The sequence below is a fragment of the Crocodylus siamensis genome, chromosome 6, assembly GCF_052110815.1.
Source record: "Crocodylus siamensis isolate JL-2025a chromosome 6, ASM5211081v1, whole genome shotgun sequence".
Taxonomy (NCBI): Eukaryota; Metazoa; Chordata; order Crocodylia; family Crocodylidae; genus Crocodylus; species Crocodylus siamensis.
The window spans coordinates 31,879,534-31,906,106 of record NC_143400.1 but is presented as its reverse complement, the minus strand read 5'-3'; the positions used below and the strand labels follow the sequence as shown (position 1 = coordinate 31,906,106).

The 26,573-nt window shown below is 50.0% G+C and overlaps 2 protein-coding genes across 8 annotated transcripts; one reads left to right on the top strand and one right to left on the bottom strand.

The window, feature by feature from the left end:
- The first annotated feature begins 1,349 nt into the window (after positions 1-1,349).
- KHNYN (KH and NYN domain containing) lies at positions 1,350-23,885 on the top strand. Of its 7 annotated transcripts, none has more exons than XM_090051629.1 (8): positions 1,350-1,467; positions 5,517-5,808; positions 12,047-13,668; positions 15,791-15,921; positions 16,050-16,146; positions 16,927-17,034; positions 17,260-17,361; positions 17,647-23,885. In XM_090051629.1, exons 2-8 carry the CDS (start codon positions 5,560-5,562, stop codon positions 17,984-17,986), a joined length of 2,649 nt encoding a protein of 882 aa, XP_089907755.1. In that variant the 5' UTR covers positions 1,350-1,467; positions 5,517-5,559; the 3' UTR covers positions 17,987-23,885. The 7 variants fall into 7 exon arrangements, with proteins under 7 accessions (XP_089907755.1, XP_089907754.1, XP_089907756.1 ...); XM_090051628.1 differs by lacking the exon at positions 1,350-1,467 and adding an exon at positions 1,532-1,619; XM_090051630.1 differs by lacking the exon at positions 1,350-1,467 and adding an exon at positions 2,743-2,757.
- On the bottom strand, positions 17,211-26,573 carry LOC149862179 (uncharacterized). The gene is made up of 3 exons (XM_090053865.1): positions 26,301-26,573; positions 23,892-26,011; positions 17,211-17,344 (listed from the first exon to the last, which is right to left on the bottom strand). Exons 1-2 carry the CDS (start codon positions 26,571-26,573, stop codon positions 24,977-24,979), a joined length of 1,308 nt encoding a protein of 435 aa, XP_089909991.1. The 3' UTR covers positions 17,211-17,344; positions 23,892-24,976.

The following is a 26,573-nucleotide window of genomic DNA, read 5'->3' as shown; positions in this document are numbered from 1 at the left end:
GTCTGTGTCTTGGTTTATTTCCTTGTTCCATTGTAGACGTTAAACCTCTATTTTATATGTTAAAACAGGAGCTTCCTATTCCTGATGAGAAGTTGCAGAGACATAAGGCCATTTGGAAAAGCTGGCCGGCTATTAAAATGGCAGAGGTGTTACAAGAAGAAAAAAGTTCCATTTTCAGTATTGATCCTCAAAATGTTATGCCATGATATATTTTCCCCAGTTCTAAGTTTTTCAGTGTTTGTGTTTGTTTGTTTGATTACTTGGCCAATTTGATTTTGATTCAGAAAGTCAAGGGGGCACCAGGATGGCATGGTTCCTACTGGCTTATCCTGAGGAGCAAGGGGCAACAACTGTCTCTAGTTTGGCCCAGATTCTGAAATAAACTCATATTTAAATACAAACAGTCCCTTCCTGCTCTACTGCTTCATGTCGGGAGGAAATGTATCACCAGAAGCATGTTGATCTGCCAGAAAACAGGAAAATATGTAGGAAATAAGTGAAGAATAATAAAATATATACTTACAAACAGGGAAAAGAAGTTTTCGTGTATCAAATGCAAGTAATAGGCCCATCTACCCTAGTTTCCTGCCCACCAGTTCCATGCCTGTCAACCAGCATTCAGCTCAAAGCCTCCAGTGCCTGGTTTTGGACCCAGCTCAAGGCTTGCAGTTAGTGCTCAGGAGATGGCGCTAGCTTCCAAGGCATACATCAAGGGAAGAAATGGGGAAGTCAACAATAAAAACTTGTGTTGTTCTTAGAGGCTGCCATGCTGCAGATACAGGGCAGGGTCTCAATAGAGGGTACAGGGAGAATGTGGAGGGCTTCAGTGTGCTGTGACACTGCAAGGGGTAGGGCTCTGTAGGGAGGACAGTGCTACAGAGGAAAGGATAAGGGCCAGACACAGGCATGGGTAAACCAGGCCACCTGGGGCCCAAAAAGAAAGGGGTCTCAAAATGGTAATTATTTTTCCCGTTGTCCAATTATTATTATCATCTGTGGCAAAGGGGGGCTCAACACTAAAAGTTCACCCCAAGCTGCTAGGAATCTAGGTTTGGTGCTGGGCAGGATATAGGGTCTCAGGAAGGGGCACTGTGCTGTGAGGAAGAGGGTCAAGCAGAGGACACTGGGACTGAATAGGGGGCTTGATGGGGTATATGACGCTGCAGAGAGTAGGTCAGGTGGTTCAGCAGTGCCCCCTACCCCCATTTCAGTCAGCACGGACCTCAGTATTTTCACTGGGACTCTTTTAACCAAGATCCTTCCTCCAGAGATTGCTTTCCACCTCCTTAAGCCCCACAGCAGTTTCAGTGGGCTACAGAATCCTCCAACCCCTCTCACCTCAAGTTGCCGGGCAGCTACACCACCCCAGAGACAGCTGCATTTATTCACCAGATGACCAAACTTTGTGAACTGGTGCTGTGAAAACCCCACAGCTCCATCCCGGAACCAGTTGCATCTCAGGGTTGGGTAAGTCATCCCAAAACACGCATGCTTGCACAGCTAGTACTCGCCTGTCCCTCCCCAAAGCTGGCTGTTTTTCATCATTGGGCAAGCCACCACTTCAGTGAGAGACTCTCTCCCAGTTGCCCCACCCCCAAGCTGGCTGCATTTCCATGAAGGTAATGGAGATAAGTTTCTCACTGAGGTTAAGGCAGGGCAGGAGGAGGAATAGGGTACAGTTTCGGTAGGACGGAGATGAAAATAAATAGACCAACAGCTAGAGAGGGAAGCAGTGGGAGGGGGGAAATCTATCAGGACCCTGGACACCTGGGTTCTGCTCTCGGCTCTGCCACTGGTTGCCTATGTGATTTGGGAAAGTCACCTTACCTCTTTGTGACCTGGTTTCTTCTCCCCTCATCTGTCTATTTAAACAGCCAGCACTTAGGGGCAGGGGCTTTCTTTCAGTCTGTTGATCTGCATAGCACCCAGCACACTGGGGACCCTGATCCCAGGTGTCAGAGGGGGATGCTGGACCTATGCAGCACCCAGCGCACTGGGGACGATTTCAGTTGTGGGGCAGGTGAGCCTGTGAAGCACGCACTACACTGGAAACCCTGACCTCAGCTGCATGGGGGCTCTGGGCAGTGCCTGACACACTGGGGATCCTGGTGTGACACAGTAAGGACCCTGATCTTGATGTGGGGATGGGTCTATGCTGTGTCCAGCGCCGTGGGCCCTCCAGTCTCTGTGAGGGGCGATATAATAATATCCGGCTCAATGGGGAACCCAATATTTGTCCCGGGGCCCCAGTCTTGGTCGAGGGGGGTGGCTGAGCAGTGCCTGGGACAATGGGGGGTAAGTGTATAGGAATGGGCTAGGGAGAGCTGAGCAGGAAAGGAGCCCGTTGGCAAAGGCTTCCCCCACTTTCTTCTTCAGAGCTCCTGCAATCAGAGACAAACAACCCCGCTTGTCTAATTTTACCCCAGCTATGTAGTCAGTCCCATAAAAGATACCCCACTAAGAAATCCTTGCCTCTGCAGAGGCCGGGAGCCCTCCCCCAGCCTGGCAGGGCCGGTCTCCATCGGCCCCATGTCACCAGCTGGAATTCCCCAGCTCGGGGCCAGGCCGGGGCAGGAAGGCGGGCACCTCTCGGGGGGACGCGGAGGGACGCGCAGCACAGCCGCCAGCAGCGACGGGGCAGTGCTTGGGCGCGGGGAGGGGTGCTGGTTGTAGCCCTGTTGGTCTAAGGACACAGGCAGACAAGATGCTATATCTTGTGGGAGACTAACTCAGTCACTGGGAAAACTGGATGGGGCGGTATGGAGAGCCAGCACCGATAAGGGAGGGCAAAGCCTGGGGGCCTGGGGGAGAAGGCCTGGCGTCCGGAAGCGGGTCTAACTTTATCCCAGTCACTCCGGCTTTTGGGGTGGACGTGATGTCTTTGATCAGAGTAACGAAATCACCGGGAGCACGGGTGGGTGGGGGCGATGGGCAAGGGAGGGCAGGCCCGGGGGGCACCTTTACCCCCCGCGGCCGCGCAGGCGGTGCGGTGAGAGGTCTCCCTCCCAGCCCGCGGGCCGCGGCGGGCAGCCGGGGCGCGGGCCGGGCCGGCGGCAGCCGGGGGCGGGCGCGGCGGCGGAGGCAGTGACGCTGCCCGGGCAGGAAGTGAAAGCGGCGGCGGAGCCAGCGGGGCGGCGCCGGAGCAGGGCGGACGAGCCTGCCGCGGGGGGCCGCGCACGGTCAGTGGGTACCGGGGGGGCCGGGGCGGCCTCCCTGCGGGGCCGCGAGCACCGGGCCTGGGGCATGGGGGGGGGGGTCCCCGCGCACCCCGTGCCTCAGTTTCCCCCAGGCCGGGGCCGGGGCCGGTGCAGCGCGAGACGCCGGATCGTGTCCGCCCCCCCCGCCGGTGCCTCAGTTTCCCCGCGCGCCGGGCTCCGAGGGCAGCGCCGGGACCTGCTGCGTAAGGTGCAGCCGCCTGACATGACGGGGCGCTGTGACGTCAGCGCCCGAGCGACACCGGGGGGGCCTGTCCCCCCCTCCCCCCGCGACTCGCGTCCCCGTGTCGGACCCCGCGCCCGTGGCCGCCGCTGTGGCTGCAGTTCTGGACAGGGACAGACAAGCTGCTTTCAGGAAATGTCATCGCTTTATTAGACCAACGAAATACTAGTGAATAAACTAAATAGAGGAAAACGTTGGGAACAGTCCCAAATAGTTGGGAAAGAGTCGCTGTGGTGGCCCCGGGCAGCCCCATGGAGGGTCCCCACCCCAGGAGTCCGCACAGTTGTTTGGGTGGATGTGATCTCTTTTAGTCGGCCAACAAAATAGTTGGCAAAAATTGTTCTTTGCAAGCAGTGGCAATGTGGAGGGGGCGCACCGGGGTGACGTGCCCCCCTCCCAGGCCGCGCTGCCTGCTTAGGCGATGGGCAGGGGGGAAGGCAAGAGGGCTGGTGAACCCCCCAGTCAGCGTGATCTGTCAGTGGAGGACGCAAGTGCCTGCCCCCCCCCGACTCAGGAGGCACCAGTTGCCCATGTTTGCAGGCTTTTAGGAACAACACCCTTCCTTAGGCAGTGATTCTCACAGGGCAGAAAGTAGAGACTGTCCCTCTTCCTGAAAAAAGGTGTTTGTACCCAAAAGCTTGCACAGAACAGTTTTTCCAACTATTTTATTGGTCTAATAAAAGAGATCACATTCACCCAAACAACCTGGGGTGGAAACTCTCCAGGGGACACACCACAGATACTATTTTCCAACTATTTCGTTGGTCTTTTTACTTTTTCCAACTATTTAGTTGGTCTAATAAAAAATACCATATTTGCCTGAAGAACCTTGTTTGCCCCTGTCCTTAGACCATCACAACTACAACTAACAGCGCCATCCCATGAGTTATTACATACCGATATAGTCTATCACCTGCCACTACTCCCTCCTTTCTTTTCAGTGTTGCTGATAGCAGCAGTTAGTCATCATTGCCTTCTTGCTCTTTACTGCTTTCAAATGCAGTGTATACCTCAGAAATGCGTGTATGTACAAAGATAGATATATATTTACTCACATGTGGTGATCCCTCAGGGTCAAGGATGACCACTCCCACAGGACAGAGGAAGAGAAGGATGTGTATATGAATAGGTGGACATGGTGATGGTTGAATGGAGGGGTAGATGCATGTGTACAGGGAGGGAGAGATGGGTGAATGGTTGGTGGTGTGGATTTGGGGATGGATGGATGAGTGGAGGGATGGATCATAATAAAGGAAGAGATAGATGGATGGGTACTATGGCAATGAAAGGGTTGTAAATATGTCCCTTGATGGCTGAGAAGGCCTAGAGCTGTCGAGATCTTGGCAAACACCACAGGCGGTGATTAAAGGGAGGGATGAACCGTAGATTTCTCTGCCTTGTTTCATTTCCTTCCATTTCTGTCATTTTTCTTTCTTCAGGGCAAGATGGTTTTCCTCAAAGTAAGATGTACCTTCTCTCACAAGGCATTGCCATATTGCCCTGTCCTGGGCTAGTTTTTCCCAACTTGTGATGTCAATGCCACATTTTTTCATGTTTGCCTTGAGGGTGGCCTTCAACCATTTCCTCTGGCCCCCGCATGTTGTTTGTCCTTGGCTGGCTTGGGAGTAGAGCAGTTGTTTTGGTAAATGTACTTCGGACCTGCACACACCGTACTCTCTCTGCTGTAGATGACGTTGAATAATTAGCACTTCCAAACTGGTGGCATTAGTGTCAGTGAGGCTATTTTCATTTGTGCAACCATCCTCCCACTTTATGCCAAGGACAGTGATTATATATATAATACACACATGCATCCATGTATATATGTATATGAGTGTATATATATGTGTGTGTGTGTGTGGTGTGTATAAATTTGTGTGTATCTGGGGGCCCATTCTGGTGCCTTTGCACAAGGTGTTACTGCCTACTTCCTGTTGCACACTTATTATTCATACATGCCCTTCCCTACCTTGTGGTCACTGGCCTGCTCTTGTCCTTCCTCATTCTAGTTTTCATGGGTCATAGTCATCAAAAATGCATGTTCGCTAACCCCACATCTCTTCCTCTCCATCCCTCAGGTCACCAAGTGAGGCGTGAGGTGAACACAGACGGAAAGTCACCATGGAGGTGGAAGCCTGGCCTACAGCTACCAGGACAATGAGGTCCGGGGCCCTGGATGAGTTTACAGTTCCTGAGGAGGCTCAGTTCTTGGTTACAGAGCAGCGGCCTCACATTGAGCAGCTGTTTGGTGTGGAGCTCAACATACTAGGAGTGCTGGGGACCAAGCAAAATGCTGAAGACACCACCCTAGGTGCCAGGAAGATCTGGCTGGAGCTGAAGGGATCCAAGGAGAGTCTGCAGAGAGCAAAGGTAACTGAAGGGGCTTGCAGGATCACTTCTTCCTTCCTTCTCCAACCTGCCAACCAAACTTCTTCCTTCCCTCTCCAACCTGCCAACCAAATCCACACAAGATTCATCAATCCATCCAACACCATACATGCACATTCTTCCATCCATCTGACCCCATACACATTTACCCATCCATTCATCGCCATAGTACCCATCCATCCATCTCTTCCTCTATTATGATGCATCCATCCCCAAATCCGCACCAACAATTCATCCATCTCTCCCTCCCTGTACACATGCATCCACCCCTCCATTCATCCATCATGTCCACCCATTCCTATTCGCACCTTTCTCTTCTTCTGTCTCCATATAACCCATCCATCCCCATACATGCTCTTCCAGCCATACATGCCTTCTTTCCCTCCTTCCACCTCTGTCCTGTGGTTTCTAAGCACTTTGCAATGCCCAAAATTGTCAAGTCTTTGAGCAGAATCATTTGTGGGTCTTACAAATATGCTTATGTATAACTTTGTCTGTATCTGTACATCAGCATCCTCTTGTTCCACAACTGTCTATCTCACAGTCTTTTGTGTGTCTGCCTGTGTGAAAACCTTGTGTGTCTGTATATCATAACCCGTTGAGTGCTATATCTGTGTTACAACCCTCCAGCAAGGACCATATTGCCCTCTTTTTTGTCTTTGTTAAGGTGAGGAGGTCTACCCACCATCCTAGAAAAGCATAAAGTGTAGACGGCAGATGACAAGTGGGCTAGACATTGATGTATGGCCATTGTACTATGCCTATCCCCACACTCATGCCCCATTTCTATCTACTTTTTTCCTTGTAAAAAAGACAAGTTTAACCAATTTATTTTCAGGCCCATGTAGCAGGCCTGGGAATATTAGGTCTCAGACTCAAGTTGAGAGGTGCAGCCTACTTGAAGATAGTTAACAGTGGAGTATATGGTGCATATATTATGTAGTTGGCAAACTTGATGCTCAGGCTAAATATTTATTTGCTAATAGGCTGGGATATTCTAATTTTACAGTAAAGGTGTTAGCAACCTACGGCTCACGGGCCTGCAAATCTGACCTGAAAAGCTGTGGCTTTGGCGGCAGGGTGCTCTGTCTGCACCACACTGCAACTCTGCCCATGCTGTGCCACGATCAGGGAGCAGGGATGAGCAGTGGCTGGGTCCTAGCGTCGACCCATCTCCAACCTAAGCTGGCTCATTTTGGCACCCCACTAGAAAGTGTTGCTGACCCCTGTTCCAATATATGAGACTGTTACAAAGCAGAATATAAAAAGGTTATGCTTATGTAAGTACATAGAAAAATATATGAAGCACCTAAAAAGAGGAAGATACATAAACTGTTACTGCTACATAGCTACATTACTGGATTGTATATTGATTATTTACTTGTAAGCTGTTCCAGGTCTTGCTCCAATCATCTATGATCTTACAGTTAGTTTCCCTAGTTCATATTAGCTAACCAAACTTTTACAATATTTAACACTACTTTCTACAAATGTTAACTCGGTTATTGCCTAAACTCTTTATAAACCTGTACAGTATTATGATACTCATGTTACATGTAGAACATTCTTGTCTGTGCATTTAGAGTCCTTGAGTAAAGTGACTGTGAGGGTGGTCTGGCATTGAGACACACTACCTAGTGAAGTTGTGGAATCTCCATCCTTGGAAACTTATTTAAAGTAGCTTAAACAGACACTTGGCTGGGATACTTTAGTCAGATCCTGCTTTGAGAAGATGGCTAGACCAGACCTTATGGACATTTATACACATACATTTTTGTGCCTAGACACACCGAAGATCCACATGTCAGAGCAGACTCAGTTAATTGTGTCTGCTCCACTAGCAAGCTGATATGCACAGCACTGCATCACTTACAGTTGTATAAGCAGTGAAATGTGCCTCAGCGCGGAGAAAATGGTGGTAGCGCGCTTTTGAACTAAAACACCTTCTATGTGCTTTAGTTCAAAAGCGGACTGCTTGCATTTTCTACATGCTGATGCACATATCGCTGCTTATACAACTGCAAGTGATGCAGTGCCAGGCACTTTTCAAATTGCCCGGCACTTGTATGTGTAAAAACGCCCTATGAGATTTCTTTCAGCCCCACTTGCCTATGATCCTATGGTTGGATGAACTATCCTGCTGACCAATTTTAGGAATGTTTGTCCATGTTCCTGCAGCATCTTGAGGGTCACTTAGTTATACAGGAAAACCCTGGATTCAAAGTTTTGCTTCTATTCCAGTGATAGCTTCTTTATCCAACCTTAGCAGGATTCCATCTCTGTATATGTCTGGTTTAACTTTGAGAAGATAATTGTTTTGAAAACTGTATAGATAACAAGTTTTGGGTTTTTTAAAAACTTTTTTTTAACTTCATTTATTAATGAATCCAATAGATAAGTTTAGTAGAAGAATACACATATAAAGTATATATTGTAACATCAAATTTCCATTTAAAACATTTTAACAATGAGTTATATAGTCTTGAATTAACCTTAAATTATAAAAGTAGCTTTTGGTGATATGTTTTCCCTTCCTGTAACAGGACTAGTAAATACTAGCATTTATTATGCATGCAAATGTTAGAGTGATTTTTCAATATGCACTAGTACTGTATTTTCTTATGTATCCCACATATACAATTTCTACTTAACTCACACCTTCACTGACATGCTGTTACCATTCATCCTGTACAATTCACCTTTAATGAATGCTACCTGCCAGGTCTGGAGGGTTTACATCCTTTGTTGTCTCTTTTCATCCTTTTACCTTTTTACCACATAGTACCACTAGGTATTAATTTCCTTCCAAAGCTGCTTGACCACTTGCCTTAGCGAACATAACACTTCCCCTGCAACTTGTACAGCACTACACTTCCCCTGCAGTCTGTCCCCGATTGCTTGTATTCAGGGTATGACTGTTTGCCTTTCAGAGAGGGTATTTTCTTACTTACTGAGATCAGTGGTCAGGCTCACCAGTGTTAGACTCTTATATGCTGTCGAGGGTGAAGTATTAGTACCAGTCATGCTAGGCTCCCTCAGCTTGGATGGACAGTGAAGGCTCTCTCTTGGTATTGTCTGTAATGCTGTATACCACTCCTAATGACCTTGTAGACCACCGGTTTTGGTTCCTAGTAACAAAGACTCTTCTGGGTTTATTGCCTACAAATAAGCCTAGACATTAACAGCCATAATCCATTCAGGCATGTTGCTAGCCTGGTTATTTGCAAACATGGCATCTTCATGAAACAAGCCCTAGATCAATGCAAAGTCTTCAGGGTTCCCAGGCCCCTTTTTATACATTGATTGAAACAACTCCATGTTTACAGCATTCACTTCCTAGTTCTCACCAAACACTAAAACCTCTTCAGGTGACATCTTTTCCATCCAGTTCTCAGCTTCCCACTAGATTGGGGAACCTGTGGGGAGGTTTTTGGGTGTTTTGTAACTATCTTATCCATTGTTTTCCATCCGTTGTCTTTCTGAGGTGCCCAAAAGCTAACACTTCTAACTTTCCCAGAGTTTCCGCTTAGGCCATATGGGATCTACTTTCTGGTCACCAAGGTCTATTGCTTATGCTATTACTAGGGCCTACTTCAACTCATGCTGTTAACAGGCCCTGTATGATTTCTATATGTGCAATCCATGCTCCAGTGAGGCCTACACTCACAATCTGTTGTGTGTGTTCCAGTGTGACAACCTTGTGTGTATGTGTATCATAATCCATGGAGTGTCTGTGGGTGTATCTTACAATTGTGCCTGAATATATGCGTATCATGTTCTTTTTTTTGTCCTTGTGCTTTGTGTGCGCTTCCGTGCATGCACACCACAGCCGTGTGTACATGCACTGCAGCTGCAAAATATATATTGCAAAATGCACACAAGTACTTTTTACCCACGTGGTTTTGCTTGCATACATCCCTGGGCTTTTTTAATCCCTCACTGCCCTATTACAACACAATCCTGTGGTTCTGGTTGTCATAAGTTCCCTGTTTCCACTGCAGCTGATTCCAGATTCATGCCAGAGGGTGGAGGATGGGGAGCTGAGATTAGAATTCAGGAAGGAAGAGCGGGGATTCCAGATTTACTCCAAGGGAAGTCAGGATGTGGTCCTGATCCATTGCAGTTGCGGGGGAGGAGGAAGCCAGGAGGGAATGACTCCAGGACAGCTGAGATTAGGACTGGGAACAATGTTTACCTTACTCGTCTGCATATCAGTATGCCACAGAGCAACTTGAAATCAATAGAGCCAACTCCCCTGTTGCTAGTACAAAATGGCTCCTCAGCACATTGCAATCAGTGGGTCCAGCTCTGTGGTGTGCACCTATCAAGGAACTGGCCCTGGGTTTTTCCCCCACCCTTGCTTCTGCCTCTTTCCTCTTCTGTTCTGTGGCTTTCCCCACTACCAGCCTTGCCCTGGCATGGTGATATCATACCAGGAAGCTGATGCATTTCAGGACACTCCCCTTGGAGCTTTTACTTTCGATTCCAACCAGCATCAATGATGGGAATTTTATGCTGCAGATTTTTTCCTTTTTTTTTTTCTGTCATGGATGTGAAGCTGACAGTAGGAGAAAGGTAGCTTTGAGAGCCCCCAAAGTACCCCTTTCCTACCACTTAATTCATGCCCACCTGTTGATTACTGCTGCATTCACTTATTTAGATTGTATAGGAAGATGTGGGGCACCCAGGGCTGGGATATTAGGAGGAGGCTGTAAGTTGGGAGTGTAGAGGGTCTGGTAAAAGACAGCCTAAATAGGGGAATCACAGGAGGCTGTGAGCAAGGGTTCACAGCAGAGGTTGAGAGTAAGGTCAGGACTGGGTTAGCAGGGAACTGCAGATCAGGACTGGAAGAGTATCATCTCATACCTTTTACAACCAGTTTTAGTAAAAGGGGAAATAGCGATGAACATCGTGTTTAGGCTGCCTGCAATTATTTGCCTAGGAGGCTGAGATCCCATGGTAACAAACAGTCTGTGATCACATATCTAGTTAAAGACTATATCAAGCTGTATCTTTGCAAAGAGACAGTGTTAAAGTGACTGAGGCATCGTCAGTCCTGGCTCGTTTCCTTGTTCTGTGCTAGATGCTATAACCAACATAACTTTCATTTAACCAAGGATTTTATACATGGATATTCTGTATTGTTAGTACCTCCAGGCATCAGCCAAGATCAAGGCCCGTAGGGGTCCATAAGGAGCTGGTCAAATGCCTCAACTGAAATTGAGGATAACTTTCATCAATCCAGGCAGGATGCCCCCTCCCCGCAATCAAAACCAGAACCTCCCCTCCCTGAGTGTTGCTGGGCTCTGTGCAGACCACTCCATCACTGTCAGGTGCTGCATCAAATCCCTGAACAAAGCTGGGGGCTCCTGCCATCATGGGGGTGTCTGTGTAGCCTGCCTACAGTTGAGGTTCCGCTATCTTGCCATGTACTTAAAAACACAAAACATAGTAAGTGCCGTGCTGTGTCAGACCAATGGTCTTTCTAACCTAGTATCCTGTCTCCGACAGTGGCAGAATTACATACGGGAACAGCCTTGAACTAGATACATCTAAAGTAATTCATACCTTATTCAATACCCTCCCTGGCATCCACCATACCATTATTGGCTTAGACATGCCACAAGAAACATCTCTTACCATTCTGTTCAGTAGCCATTAACAGATGTATCATCTTTGAATGTATATCTTCCCTTTTTCAACCTGGCTATGCTGTCTGTCTCCACCATTTCCTGTGGCAATGAATTCCATAAGTTAACTACACAGCGCATAAAAAAGGACTTTCTCGTGTTAGTTTTAAACCTGTCACCTAGTAATTTCAGTGGGTGTCTCCTATTTGTAATATTCTGGGGCTCGGTGAATGTTAGTTCCCTGTTTACTTGGTCCACACCCTTTATGATTTTATAGGCCTCTGTCATATCCCCCTCTCAGCCTTCTTCTTTCCAGCTTGGAGAGTCCTAGCCTTTTTTAGTCCCTCCTGGTATGGCAGTTCCATGCTCCTGCCTCTACTATGCAGACCCCCTATGGCAGGATCCAGGACGCCTCTGCATCCCACTGAGCACTGTGTAGACATGTAGTAAGCAAGTGGTTTTAAGCAAGTAAGCAAGTGTCTATATAGACATATAGTAAGCAAGTGCCCTGGCAGAGGGCAGTAACCTATCTGCATTCCCTCAGTGTGGTGAAATGTGTCCTAAACTTGTTCCTATGTCTTCTCCTCCAGGATTATATCAAAGGTCTCTGCACCCCTGAACTGAGTGAGAAAGTCTCCTATCCAAAGGACATGCAGTGCGTCTTTTTAGGGGCTCAAGGTCTTTTCTTGGGCTGTCTCATCCAAGGGACCTCAGCCAACCTGTTGCTCCTTAGCTCTGGCTCCCTGTTGGTCTCAGGCTTGGCTGAGGCCGTTGTGATGGCTCAGAGCCGCATCCAGGAGTTTGTGAAAAAGTATCAAAACAATCCCAAGCTTCCTGAAGAACAGGAAACTATGGTCAAAAGGGCCTTCAGGGAACTGGTAGAGTCCCACAATGACAAGCATGCCATGGACCTGCTTATTTTGCCCACCTCAGTGAAAGAGGAGCTACTCAGCCTGGTGCGGGAAACACTGGAGGAAGTCAAACAAGGAGAACAAAAGAATGGGGGCTGGACCCCACTGGCATTCAGACAAGACTGGCCACTTGGTGGGAAAGCTGAAACGACAGGTGGTTTTAGGCTTCAGGATTTGACTAACACTCAGGACCACTTTGATTTTCCCAAAGACCTCAGTAGGCTACAAGACCAGACTAGCCTACAAGACTCCAGGCTTGATCTATCCACTGGATTTAACCAAACTCATTTTCCAGTTAGTCTCAGTAGGCCTGAGGAAGAGACCACTCCGAAACTAGTACTTCACAAGAGGTCTTCTCAACCCTTCCTAAGTTGTAATGCTGCCCATCAGGGTCAGGAAGATTCATTGTCCCCTGGGCCCCTGGGCTTAGCAGCAGGCATGAAGGAATCCCTAAAGGAAAGGAACCCCAGGGAAACCAGCGAGGAGGAGAAGGAATTGTCAACTGGTATCATGTCGTCATCGTGGACGGAGAAGGAGTTCAAGATGAGGCTGAACTTCTTCAAGACCATGGGCTACAAGGAGCAGGTGGTAAAGAAGGTCTTGATGGAAGGTGGGGTGCAGGAAGCCCCTTCAAGGATCTTGGGTAAGGTTGAGAGAGAGCAAGCATCCTCCTCCCAGCAAGAACATAATACCATGACTCTCCAGGAGGCCAGCGGAAGAGGGTTATCGCCTCTTCCGCAGATGGAGATGACCCAAGATGAACACGAGTACCTGGTAGAGGTCATTAAGGCAGCGGCAGCCAATTGTGGTCACTCACTCAGCGAGATCCCAGATGAAATCCCACGGGGAGCCCCTTTGGCTGATTTGCTGAGGAAGCTCAATGAAAAAGAGGAAGCCGGGGCTGCAGCTGGACCAGGGCATAGAAGCAGCCACAGTGAAAGTGAACCAGCTATTTCAAATGGCAAGGACTCTCCCCGGGGTCAGCATCATTGGCAGCCAGGGAGGAAAGCCCACAACAGATCTCCTTTCCGCAGTGGTGTCCGTGGCCCTCCTCCTCTCCCAGATGGCTCTGCTTTCCCTACAGAGGTATCCACTGCTGACCTCCCCATATTAGAGAACCAGCCAGCTGAAGACATTTACCCACGCCCGGCAGAGGCACCTACGGGCCAAGTGCCAATGGTAACTGGAGCACAGCGGTTCATGGAGGCTATCCAGAAGCCCTTTAAGCTCAACTTGGCCAACACACCAGGGAAAAAAAACCTTCGTAGGATCATTATTGATGGCAGCAATGTGGCCATGGTGTAAGTAGCTGACAGTTCTGTGTGCCCTTTCAGCCCACATGCTGTGGAGTTTGGGAGTCTTGATGGGCAGCCAGTAAGCTTAGTGAAATGAAACTCCACTAACTACCTTGATTTGGACCTTTCAGCCTTCCTGGTAAGCCTTAGTACTAGCCTCAAACTCAAGTAGACCCCAAGACTGTAAGCCTTATTTTCCTGTAGATGTAGGCCAGAATAAATCTAGAGAATCTGTGCTTGATTTATTCATAGGCCTTAAGACCAGACAAGGTCCCAACACCTTAAAGCTGGCTAGTCAATAGCTCTTCAAGACCAAATTTGACCTTTGAACAGTAAGCTTGATCTTCCCATAAGCCCCCCAAGCTAGATGAGGCCTGGAGAATCTAGGCTTGCCTTGATCATTTGCCTCAAGTACAACTGGGTTCCAAAACCAGGGGCTTGACACTTCTGTAGGCCTCAGTAGGTTCCAAGACTGAACGGGCCCAAAATGGTATGTCTGACTTGTCTGATCTAGGGTCCTCCAGAAAAGATCCTTAGACTGTAATAATGACTTATCCATAGGCCTTCAACATTAGGAGGCGCTACTTCACAGTCAGAGCAGCTAGGGTCTGGAACCAACTTCTAAGAGAAGTGGTGCTGGCCCCTACCCTGGCCCAGTAATCTTTCCTGCCATGGCAGGGGGTTGGACTCGATGATCTACTCAGGTCCCTTCCGACCCTAGAAACTATGAAACTAGACCTGAAAATCTTTTGCTTGATTTTATTACAGCGCTTTGTAGACCTTGACACCAGACTAGGCCATAGCACTCAGGTTGACTTGCCCATGGCCCTGAGGACCAAGATCAAGATGATGGTTCCTAAAGACATCAGTGTCACAGATCCATCCACAGGGGACCCCAAAAGCCCCAAGTTTCTCCCCGTTGTATTGCCACTTGCCGTAAGGCACAGGCTGAGATTGCTCTGAAATAGCTCCTGATCTCAGCACCTCAGATACTCTACCCTTGTACCTAGACTCTCTAGCTGCAGTGAGGGATCCTTGGTAGCCCCTCACTTTTAGGTTATGAAAGAAATTATATGTCCCCATTCCCATGGAGAGGGTCAGCCTAGATATCACCTGCCAAAAAGTCACTCCCTCCATAGGCAACCAGTAAAAGGACAATAAAAAGGTTTTATAACAACAGAACAAGCATAAGAAACTGGCAACCATATGATGAGAGACAGGCAGAAATATAAGAGTAAACCAAAGAAAACACCAGAACATTGACCTGTTCTTAAATCCAAAGGTGCAATCCTTAGCTAGCTTTAAGGGTCTCAGTGCAACTTCTGGCACTTCCCATCGGGGTTTCTTGCATCCCCCTCTCAGTTTGCTTTAGCAGAACCCTTGGCTGGGGGACTCAACCACTCCCAAATACCTGGGAATACTGGAGACAAAAGCCATACTCTATAGGCAGACTTAAGTACCTTTGCCAGTTTGGCTATTATCATTTGTCACCCCTTCATTTCGAAGGGGCTTACACTGGTCCGGTAACTTCCTGACCTCCCAAAGGGCCATGTTTACCAGACCACAGTCTTGCATCTTTAGACATGCATATTCATCAATCTGATATGGTAGTTTGACCAGCTTGATGTTAGGCTCCTTTAAAAAGTAAATGCATCATTATCTGTCCAACACAAGGCTTGTGGAGGACCACTACACAAACCAAGTCAAAAGCTAATGTTCAGCTATTGACTCTTCTAAGAGTAAAGGTAGACCATTCAAGTTAGTCATCACCTCACTAACAACTTCAGCTGAAATATAAAGATGCCCTGAAATTACATTTGTATCAAATACTATAACAAGAACACAGTAGAAGCGAGTACAGGTATGCACTCACTGCAATTAGAGACCCACTACCCCAATAATGGACCTGATTTGAGACACTATTCATGCGTGCCATGCAGTAAACTCCCAAAGTAACTTTATTTTGGGGAACCTCCATGACACTCAACATACTTCATGAACAGGATAGTTCTCTAGTCCTTGAACCTGATTTGGGAGTTAACTTAGGCTTTCAGGCCCCGACTAGGCCTTCCCATGTCCTTGCTGGGATCTGGTGTGGTTTCAGTATCCCTTTCCATCTCTCCTGCAGGCATGGCTTGTACCAGTTCTTCTCCTGTCGGGGAATTGCACTGGCAGTGCAATATTTCTGGGATCGTGGACACCGGGAGGTGACAGTCTTTGTGCCACAGTGGAGGATGGAAAAGGATGCCAAGGTGAAAGGTGAGACAGGGGATGGGGATAAAAGCATATCTCTATGCCTTGGTGCTTGCTTTCCTTTCTCACCCTCATGGACTCAGCCCTGCTCCAGGTGACTCCATCTCTCTTCTTTCTCTGTCCCCACTGCACAGAACAGCACTTTTTGACTGAGCTCCGAGACCTGAGTCTGCTGTCCCTAACACCCTCACGGCAGGTGGCTGGGAAGCGGATTGTGTCTTACGATGACAGGTAACGAAGGTGCACTTTCTACCCCAGCTCTCACCAAGGGTCTCGCTAGACCTCAAAGCCAGATTAGACCCTAGATTTGACTTGCATGAAAGCTGCACTTGGCCTTAAGACTAGGCCTGACTTTCCCATAGGAAGTGAGGCTGAGATGTCCCACCAGCGCCTAGGGTTCAGGCGGGAGAAGGGTGGAAGAGCCCGGGAAGAGCTTGAGTCCACTGGGGAATCCCATGTCACACTCCCTGGACCCTCACATCAATGTGCTCTCCCCTGCTTGAGCCCAGGGCTTGTTGGCACCCAGCCAGTTAATAATCAGACTGAATAGTCTAAAAGGAAGCTCAAGTACTCAGTTGTGGTATATAGACCCTGGGGCACTCCCAGGGTATCCCCTAAACTGGAGTTTCCAAACCACAAGGGTCAGGTGATGCAAAGGCCTGCCTGGCTGTATGAGCAATAAGCAGATGTCTGGAAGGCAGGAAATGGTTGGGGTTAATTCAAGGACATCTCTAGGTCCCAGTGCAGAAGCTGAGGCTGTAATAGGACATACAGTTTTCCCACTGCTGTTGCCCCTTAATTCTCCCCTTATATCATGGAGACAGAGTAACACAAGGGAACTGTCCTTGGCTCCTACTATCCCTGTAATATGGTACTTTGGAGACTGTGGCCACCATCTGTGCAGCCATGCTGCCACCTCGTGCTCAGTTACGAGCACTACAAGAATCTGTCCTAACTCCCAAAAGTACCCAAGAACATCCTGGGGGTCTCATTTTGTGCCTGTGGAGCTAGGTTCATGCTCAAGCTGGCAGAGGAAACCAATGGGATCATCGTCACCAATGACCAACTCCGGGACTTTGTGCAGGAATCTAAGAAATGGATAGGAATCATCAAAGAGAGGTGAGGAGGGGGAACGTTGGTAACAGGGTATGGACCTGGACCAGGCAGTGGGAGTTGGCTGGATCAAGGGCTGGGAACTGGGATGTGTGGCCGGTCCCGTCTATGGGGTACTGGCCCCAAGATGAGGGACTGACCTGTTCAAAGGGTGGGGAAAGGGGCACAGGGCCCAGCTCTGACTCTGATCCAGAATGAGATTAAGAAGTTCTTCTATTTCCCTGTTTTCAGGCTGCTGCAGTATACTTTCGTGGGCAACATCTTTATGGTTCCAGATGATCCACTAGGCCGAGGGGGTCCCACCTTGGATGAATTCCTGAAAAAGAACCATAGGTATCTATCTGGAGTGGTCAGGCAAGGCCAGCTGGCTTTGGGAGGGCTTTATATGCAAAAATGCTATATGTTCAGAAATCCCTTTAAGGGGATTTTGATTCCCCCACCCCACTTTTTAGTAAGAGTGGGTTTTTTAGCTGCCACATTCTGGCCACAAAAAATGCTATCCTCCCTCCTCCTGGTGACCAGACATGGGAACTGTGGGTACATCATTTAGTAAGTACAGCAAGGACCCAGGATGTCTGGAAGTTCAGGCTAACATTTTGTGAATATTTTCCCCTGCAGGTCCAAGCCCTTGAATTACCACTCTTTTGCAGGCCGAGGAGCTCCCCTGGCCAAACATCCCCCCTCGGCGCCTCAGTCTGAGGTTCTCCAGCTAAAGGACAGGAAGCTCCCAGGAGGGCTTACCAGAGAGCAGCAGCAGCAGCAGCATAGCAGATGGCAGCAGGAGGAAGGGGAGGAGGAAGAAATGTCCCGGAAACCAGCAGAAACTGAGCGGCTGAGGCAGCAGCTCCTGGAGATCTTCACAGGACAGTACCAAAGGGTGGATTTTATCCTCCACAAGGAGCCCTGCACCCGAGATCTCAACAAGCTCTCTGAAGCCCTCCTGAGCCTCAACTTCTGAGATTTCTGGGGAGGCAAATCTATGCTTTGACGCCCAAGAGTGCCATAACCTCCAGTGCCAAAATCATGGTTGTTTCTCCATGTGAGCTGCAGGAATAATACCATGTGTGTTTCAGGGGCACTTTCAGCGTTACATATCATGGGCCACTTAATAAGTTAAACTATAGTGCTACTGGCTTACAGCAGTAACAGCAAACTGCTCTTCCATATAGCTGAGCCCACCAACTTCTCATCACAGATCACTGTTTCAGCTTGAACCTATGACATTCAAAATAAGAAATCAGAGGTAGCTTTGACCAAGTTAGAAGTGGGACTGTTTTAGCCAGTACCCATTGGTACTCTTTTCTTGGGATCAGCATTTAACTGAACTCCTGTTATCAGGGACTGAATCCATGACCTTCAGTGCCAATAGCACTGATTGAGCTATACCTGGAGCTGCAGGACTGTTGTCTGATAGCAGGTTGTTGTATTGTTGCAAGGGCCATGGCCCATGAGAAAGAGAAAAACAAGCCCTGGTGTAATGCGGGGGGAGCAAGGCTCACAGGGTGAGGTCAAGAGGTGTGGGAGTGAAGACTTGCAAATGAGACCAAGAGGACGGGGAATGAGAAAGAGAAAACAACAACACTAACAAGCCCTCCACAGCTCGCTCTCACCCCACCCACTCTAAGATCAAATCCAGCATCTGAGCAAGACTGAACCCAATAAGCTTGAACCCTTCCCAAGCTCTGCTCTTCTGCACCCTGGAACACTAACTCCTGGGACTGGGCCTACAAAATAGAGAGACATCTTTCAGCTATGGGCAAGAAATTGCTGTAGTAGTTGAAGAGCCCACCCACCATCCTCCATCTCTTGGATGCCATGATGAAGATGGGGGAGGCAGCATTTTTTTTTTTATTCTAGTGAAGCCCATGTCATTCCTGAGAGTGTGGACACCTGGGGTGAGCCACTACGTGTCCCCCTGCAAAAGCATTGCCTGGTTCATAGCCCCTGTTCAAAACATTTGTTGCAGTGACTGGCTGGATCTTAGGACAAACTGTTGGTCTCCAAACTGGATATTGAGGCCTGAGTCAAGGAGATAGAAAACAATAAAGGAGGGCTATCTTCATCCTGCCTTGCACCTTGGAGCCTTGGTGGGAGGGGAAAGAGAAGTGACCAGCTGGAAAGGAGTGATTAGAGAAGCTTTGTTTTATAACACTTCTCAAGATCCACTGTTGTCCCTTCCCCTTCATTCACCACTCACCCATCCCAACATCAGTTGTGGCCTCTGCTGCACCACCCCGCAAAAGACAACAATCTTCCACCAGCAGCTGCATCATCTGTTTCAGAGATTTTCTGGAGCCTCTGTAGCTTGTGAGTTTCTCCTTTGATCCCTGGCAAAGTCCATGACACTTTGACTCCAATTTCTACCTCTGCCTAGTCTGCTGCTGCCTTCCCACTGAGGGACAGATTCTGCTTCTGCACTTGCATCAGTCATGGAGTGTCTCTAGAATGAGCCAGAGCAAGAATGAGACCAGGGTCTGCCCTGAGTGCATCTGACTCAGGGGTTTAAAATCTGAAATCCTGCTGCAGGGGAAGACCTAGCCAGCTCTGTTGGCCATATCCTATACATAACCCCCTGTATGGGGCTTTGTCCACCACTGGATGGGGACAAACCGCTGCACAGTTTGTATTGTACCTCACACACTGGCCACCTCTCCCTCCCTTGGCAGCCCCATCATCCTTCCAGCCATCCATGTCTGTAAACCTAGTGTCTCCTCCAAGATTTTTATGCATCCCACCCCACTTCCTTTACGATTATCCCCTTCTTTGGCACCCATCTGACTTCCATATTACAGCCTTTGCCTCTGCTTTGAACCCTATACTTTCTCTTTGCTAGTCTCCTTCTCTTCCTCTTCCCTTAACTCTTGTTCACTACACCAGCTTTCTTCTGTCTGTCTCCTACCTCTCCTTCAACTGGACCAAAATCCCACTGAGGGACAGCATCTTTGCCTGACCTACCTCACTTGCCCTATGGAGTTTCCAGCTCCTTCAGTATCCCACTGAATTCCTTGGTCTTCACCTTCCTTACAAGGTCCTTCCAAGCCTCCTCCCTTATTAGTGTTAGTCTCCATGAGCCTCACTCCTCTCTCAAGATCTTTGATCTGAAAGGCCAAACCAGTTGCTCTTCCAGTTTTCCCTAATGCTCTCCCTTTTCCCTTCCCAATCCCTTCCTTGTGTTCATCTCACTTTAGCAGTGGGTCTTTCCCAGGCATTTACTGAGTCTTACCTACCTTTGTAAATTGAACTGTGGCATCTGCACAAATTATTTTTATAGCAAAGGTAATAAATAGCAGGGCCGGTGAGATAGAATCGCATTTGTTCCTGCCATACGCTGTCCACTGATCTCCAGAACCTGCAAACTCCAAAAGGTTGTGGGAGGGAATTCAGGGTAACTCTTGCTTGCCACAGTTCTCGCTCCCAGCCCTCTAGGTCTCACCATTAGATCCCTGCTCCCCTCCTGTAATCAGGAGGAACTGAGGGCTCCTGGCTCTCAGTCCGCTATTGCTGACATCAGAACACCTGTCACAGACTCTTCTACTCCATGTAGAGGCATTGGGTGACTTCCGACTTCCCCCAGGGGAGATGAGATCTGAATCCAGTCTTGATCCTATTGCAATCACGGAGAGTCTCTGATCCCATTGGGGAACTGGGACCCAAATCCATCCCCATTCTGAACTAGCAAGCCAACATACTCCTGTCACTTCTGCCCAGCCCTGCCAAGGAAGAGTTGTTCCTGGACCTGTCTGTGCCAGAAAGGTCTACCGGGACTGGAAGACAGGCGTAGAGATAGAAGTTAGATGTGGCAGAAAAGCTAAGGAATCAATCACTGTTGCTGTCCTGGAGGCCTAAGCCCCTTTTTTCAGGAAATATTTCCCCTTTCCCCACCATGAGACTTCCCCCATCCTACAGTGTCCCTTTCAGATGGGGTATCTGTAGGACTCCTCTTCCACCCATGGTGCCCCTCAAATGCCTTTGGATAGCTTCAACCCCTTCCCCGCCCCTCCTCAGTCTACCCCTCAGCTCTGCTCCTTCACAGTACACAAGAGTAAATGTGATATCTTTTATTAGACCAACTAAATAGTTGGAAAAATTGTTCTTTGCAAGCTTTCAGGAACAAACATCCTTCTGCAGGCATTGGAGAGAGTTTTTCCAACTATTTAGCTGGATGTCACATTTACCCAAAGAACCTTGTCTACCTATATCCTTAGACCAGCATGGGTACAACCTACAACACAGGAGGACACCAGTGTTCAACAGAAGCCCAGCAACAAAGGGTCCCAAGTAGACAGACACCTGGTGGAAGCTGGAGTGTGAGGGGCCTGCAAACAGCATAAGCCCCTTTGCACAAGGTCTCCAGCCCAGCTCCTTCCTGATGGGCACTGATGAGCTGGGGCTAGTCAAATGGATGGATGGATAGATAGTAGAAGACGTATAGTTGGACAGATGGAGGAAAATATGTATATAGAGTGAATGGCTGGATGCAGGAGAATGAGTATGGGGATGGATAGATGAACATTAGAGGGAAATGCATGTAGATGGATAGTTACATACCAGTGGAGACAAATGGACACAGAGATAAGAATTTGTGCACTGGGAGGAATGGATGGAAGGCCAAAGATGTGTACGTAAGGATGGATAAACAGATAGACTGACAAAGAGGACCACAGGGATAAACAAAGAGGTAAATAAACTCTCAGCTTCTTGAACTCTTAGATCCTAGCTCCTAAGCTGGACTGTTCTCAGTGGTGGCAGATAACAAAACAAGGAGCAATGGGTTCAAGTTGCAGCAAGGGAAGTACAGATATTAGGAAAAACTCTCTCACTAGGAGGGTAGTAAAGCGCTGGAACAGGTTACCCAGGGAGGTTGTGGACTCTCCATCCTTGGAGGTGTTTAAGACCCAGCTAAACAAAGCCTTGACTGAGATGATCTAACGGTACAGTCCTGCTTTGAGCAGGGGGTTGGACTAGATGACCTCCTGAAGTCCCTTTCAAACTTCATTTTCTATGATTCTTTGAACCCCAAAACCCAAACTGGGAGCCTCAGTGTGCTGGCAGCCGCACACAGTGAGAGATGGCCCCTTGCTCTTAAGAATCCCCTGTTTCAGCAGACAAGGAAGTGCATGGGTGAGATGGGGTTATAGTGCCCATCATACAGATGGGGGAACTTAAGTTACAGAGAAAAAAGAGAAAGGTTTTTTTGTTTTGTGAGTTTTTTTCAAAATATGCAACCAGCTCTGAGGCAAAGCCCAGCCAAGAGCAGCATCAAATCCAGCCACTGCCATAGAGACCTGCCTTTCCTGGCTGTCCCAAAAGTATAAACTGTACTCAGTCCAGCAACTCATCATGCATATGTGCTCCATGGGGCCAGCCCCCGCCCCCGCTCCCTTCCCCCCATCTCAATCTTCACTCAAATCTGGAAGGTGTGGTCCTCTTGGGCCTAGCCCCTGTTGGTCTCCTGCACCTCAGTCCTCTGGCACTGATGCTCCCATGTCACCTACAAGAATGCTACCAAGTGGCAGATGAGGTGGTCTGACTTACCCTGTGAGCTTTGGGCATAGTGCACATGCAGCTCGGCCAGGGGAAGGAGGGAAAGTATTAGGACAGCAGGGGATAGAGGCACCGGGAGAGCTGGCTTCATTCTTCACCACCTGCCTAGTGAAGACCCTGTGAGAACTGGACGTTGGTGGCACACTGCTTAAGGAGTCCACATGCCATCTCCTTCCACTCCCACTCCCCTTTTTGGGCCCCATCCTGAGCTACCACGGTCAGGGCAGCTAGGGTCTGGAACCAACTTCCAAGAGAAGTGGTGCAGGCTCCTACCCTGGGGGTCTTTAAGAGGAGGTTAGATGAACACCTTGCTGGGGTCATTTGACCCCAGTACTCTTTCCTGCCATGGCAGGGGGTTGGACTAGATGATCTGCTCAGGTCTCTTCCAACCCTAGAAACTATGAAACTACCAACTTGTCCTTGCTGTGACCACAAAGCACATTTAACCCACTGATGATGTATCAGCTCCTTATTCTCACAGACCCATGCCTTCCTCTAGCTTGGAGCTGTGCTGCACCTCTGGGGGGTAGCACTGGATAGCACCCACTTCTGTCCCCTAACCTCCCACCCACATACATCCCCTCCCCAATCCACTCAAGTTTGGTCCTTTCCCACAGCTGGAATGAAAAGCCAAGGGTCTTGAGGTCCATACCAACTTATAGGTTCTCAGCTGATGCCCCTCTCCCACCATCCCCACCTCCTCCTCCCTGCCAACAGGCAGCCAGCTTCAGGAAACTGAGCCTCTGCCCAGGGCTCTCAGATTGGGCCCTGCCCTTACCCATCCTCCAGGAGAGTAGTGCTGGTGTAGGCCCCTCCTTGACATCAGCCCCTTTGTCTTGGGTGCAGACCAGGAGCGCAAGATCATTCACCTGCCTAATGTAGGAGCCAGGGCAGCCCTGGCACCACCCTGAAAAAGTGTTTGCATAGCGCAGTGTAGAGCCAGGCTGGCACAGGAAACGAGATCTAGGCATCTGGGATGATAAGGGGTCCACAGTTCCCAGCTGTCAAGGGATAGACCAGGAAAGGTAAGACCCAGGCATTTGGAAGGGCAGAGGAGGACAATTACCCCGTGCAGGGAACCCATGACTCCCAACCCTTGTAGAAAGATGGGGTGCTTGCCTCTAGCTGGAGATCTTTTTGGGCAGAAACCAGTTTAATTGCTGGTGCTCAGAATATGCAAAGCACAGATGCAAAGAAGGGCAGCTAGGAGCACAAAGATGGGGAGAAGCATCTTTGACTAGTTAGTGCCGAGTACAATTGACGATACAAATGCATGGCTAGTGATAGCCCTGGAGCGGCCAAGTCCAGGCAGGCATTACCACCACAGCTTGCAGCAAGGACCAGGACAAGATGGACGTGGGGCCTCTCCCAGCATCTGCACCTCTCCATCTCCAGCGCTACTAGTGAGACCTAGGGGAGATGAGTAGTGTCAGGGGCTTTAACATCGCCTTTCAGCCCAGTTCTTGGTGGAAGCATGAATGGAAACACCTAAAGGATGGGGGAGCTCTGACTCAGATCACCTCCATCTCCAGGATCTGGCCAGAGCAGATACCAGAATCCTCCTAGAGAAGGCAGGCAGTAGGACAGCTCCAACATCCACCTAGATCAGTTCTTTGGAGAAAACAGAAGTACCCAGACACCAGATCTCTCATGATCTCCGTGTCTGTCTCCACCAGCAGAACTATGTTGCACCACTAACCAGCATCTCAAAGGTCAATCCCTCCCAAAAAAGGCCCCTGCCTTTGTCTTTGCCCCCTCCCCCAGAAACCAGCCCTAGAACTGGGTCAGCCCAGTGGCTAGAGAGGAATCCATCTACTATGGTTGGAGCAGCACAGACCTAGGAGTCCTGCTGAGGCCAATATGAGGGGTGTGAAGGCCCCCCTGGAAACATGGATAGAAGCCAGGGCTCCTAAGTCTATGCTGAAGAGCAGGGAAATGAGGCTTGGCTGCCAGGAGTCCAGTGATTAGGGAAGAAGCCTGGAGACAAGATATCCTCAGCTGGAGAAAGGACATGGGGAATCTAGCGTTTAGAGCCAAAACTCTTGGAGCCAAACATCCCTGGCATGAGGAACCAATCACACACTGTGGGCATGGATCCACCCTCACACACCATCCAAGTCTTAAGGGCTTAAGAGTAGACCCAGAGACCCAGCCTCAGCAGCTGATTCTCAACAGCCCTGACAGCCCATGAGGGTGGGAGTGGTGGGCCTCTTCCAGCCAGGCATGCTGCTATCAGCATGGGGAGGACCAAACCTTAGGTTATAGGCCTGACAACCACTGTGCCTCAGATTCCCCAGCTTGCATAGGCCTGTCCACCTGCACCCAGATGCAGCCTTCACAGCAGACACATCAGCATTTATTATTCAACAGCAGCCAAAACCATTGCATTGCTTGTCCTCTGCAGTTAGATCCCAGGAGGCCTCACATCTGCCTGGGGCAGCGGGACATGAGTGGGTGGCGCAGGGCTTCGGGTGACCTTCAGGGAACGGCAGAAGAGCAAGGACTTGTGGCCCAAACCCAAGGTATACTGCCACCAGTACAGCTTTTGCCTGGGCTGCAGGATGACCCGAAGAGACTCATCCTCCTCGGCTACCGCCTCCCACTCCTCCTGCTCTGTCTGCAATCCCAAGCCACCGTAAGTGGCGGGCAGAGAGAACTGGGCCTGAAGCAAGGCTACAGCGAGGTCTGCGGCCCTAGCAAAACTGGCAGTGGAATCTGTCCAGTTGGCCAACTTCTCCTGGATGTGCCCCACCTTCCGGGTTATGTCATGGCTCCCAGGGACTGGTACATCGGTGTCATTCTGGATCAACTTGACACATTCCCAGGCGCCAAAGGCAGGCCCATGGACCAATGCCAAGCCACCAGGAAAGAAGCTAGTCACATCTGGGTGCACAGGGAGGACCTCGTGGCAGTCTGCATTGGAGAAGAGGTGGCTGCACAGCCCACATTCCCCATCGACATCTAGGAAAGTCAGGAGGCCTTCAGCCGAGGCGTAGTAGTAGAGCCCACGGAGGGCTGCGGGCAGCAGTGGCGACTCCTTAGCCTCAGCCCCTGTGGTCAGGTCAGCCACAGATAAGACCACTCCACGGGCAAGGAAGATGATGAAGAAGCGCCCTCCTCCAGAGGCATAGTGGTCCCCACCACTGCACTTGGGATGGAGCGGGAGAGGGTTGGGAGAAGGGGCTGTGCTTAGGTCTGTAGCTCGGTGGACGACATCTCCCCGGACGATGCAGACAGAGGAGCCCGTGGTGGGGTCTCCTAGATAGTGCTCCCCGCCCTGGCACGCCGGGTGCAGGCTCCCCACCTCCACGGTCGCCGGCGCGTGGCTGTCGGACGCCCGGAGGAAGCAGCCCAGGTCGGACCGGACCACGAAGCAGCCGTGGCGGGTGGCAAAGACGTCAGTGCCGGGAGAAAGGGCCCGTGGGGGGATCCCGGCCATCTGGGCACAGAGACAGACCCAAAGACTAGGAGTGAGGCCCGGTGGAGCCCGGACCAGCTCCGGGGCAGGAGGGGCGAGCTGGGCGGGGCGGCAGAAAAGACTAGCTGCGGGGCGTGGGGAGCCGAGGGGCAGGGGATGATACAGGCACTGCCTGGGCGCGGGGAGGGGAGGGGGCCGGCGGCAACCCGGACCCGTCTGCTCGCTCCTCTAGCCCAGCCCGGGCAGCAGGGCAGGGGGCCGCTCGGCACCCACCCGGGGCGCCCGCCTCCCGCCGCGGCCGCGGACCCACCTGAACCGCGCTCCGCCGCGCCTGCGCCTGCGCCCTGGCCCCTTCCCCGCCCGCCCGGAAGCGGCAGCGGAAGGGGCGGGGCCGCTCGGGGTTGTCTTGGTTTCGCTCTGGGAAGGGCGCGGGCCTGGTCTCGGTGGGGCTTGGAGCCCCCGGCTCTTGCTTTCTCTGGGTCCGGGGGGGACTGGGGGCAGTGTCGGGACACCTGGGGTCTCCCCGGCCCCGGGGAAGGGCGTTGGAGTAGGCAGCTGGGAGCCAGCCCCCTTCGGCCCCCAT

Bases quoted from the DNA above. Each gene is read 5' to 3' on its own strand.
- KHNYN (XM_090051629.1), top strand. From the start codon at position 5,560: ATGGAGGTGGAAGCCTGGCCTACAGCTACCAGGACAATGAGGTCCGGG. The intron at 5,809-12,046 runs GTAACTGAAGGG...CTTCTCCTCCAG, and splicing joins AGAGTCTGCAGAGAGCAAAG to GATTATATCAAAGGTCTCTG. The intron at 13,669-15,790 runs GTAAGTAGCTGA...TCTCTCCTGCAG, and splicing joins GGCAGCAATGTGGCCATGGT to GCATGGCTTGTACCAGTTCT.
- LOC149862179 (XM_090053865.1), bottom strand. From the start codon at position 26,573: ATGGGGGCCGAAGGGGGCTGGCTCCCAGCTGCCTACTCCAACGCCCTT. The intron at 26,012-26,300 runs GTGGGTCCGCGG...CTCTGTGCCCAG, and splicing joins CGCGGCGGAGCGCGGTTCAG to ATGGCCGGGATCCCCCCACG.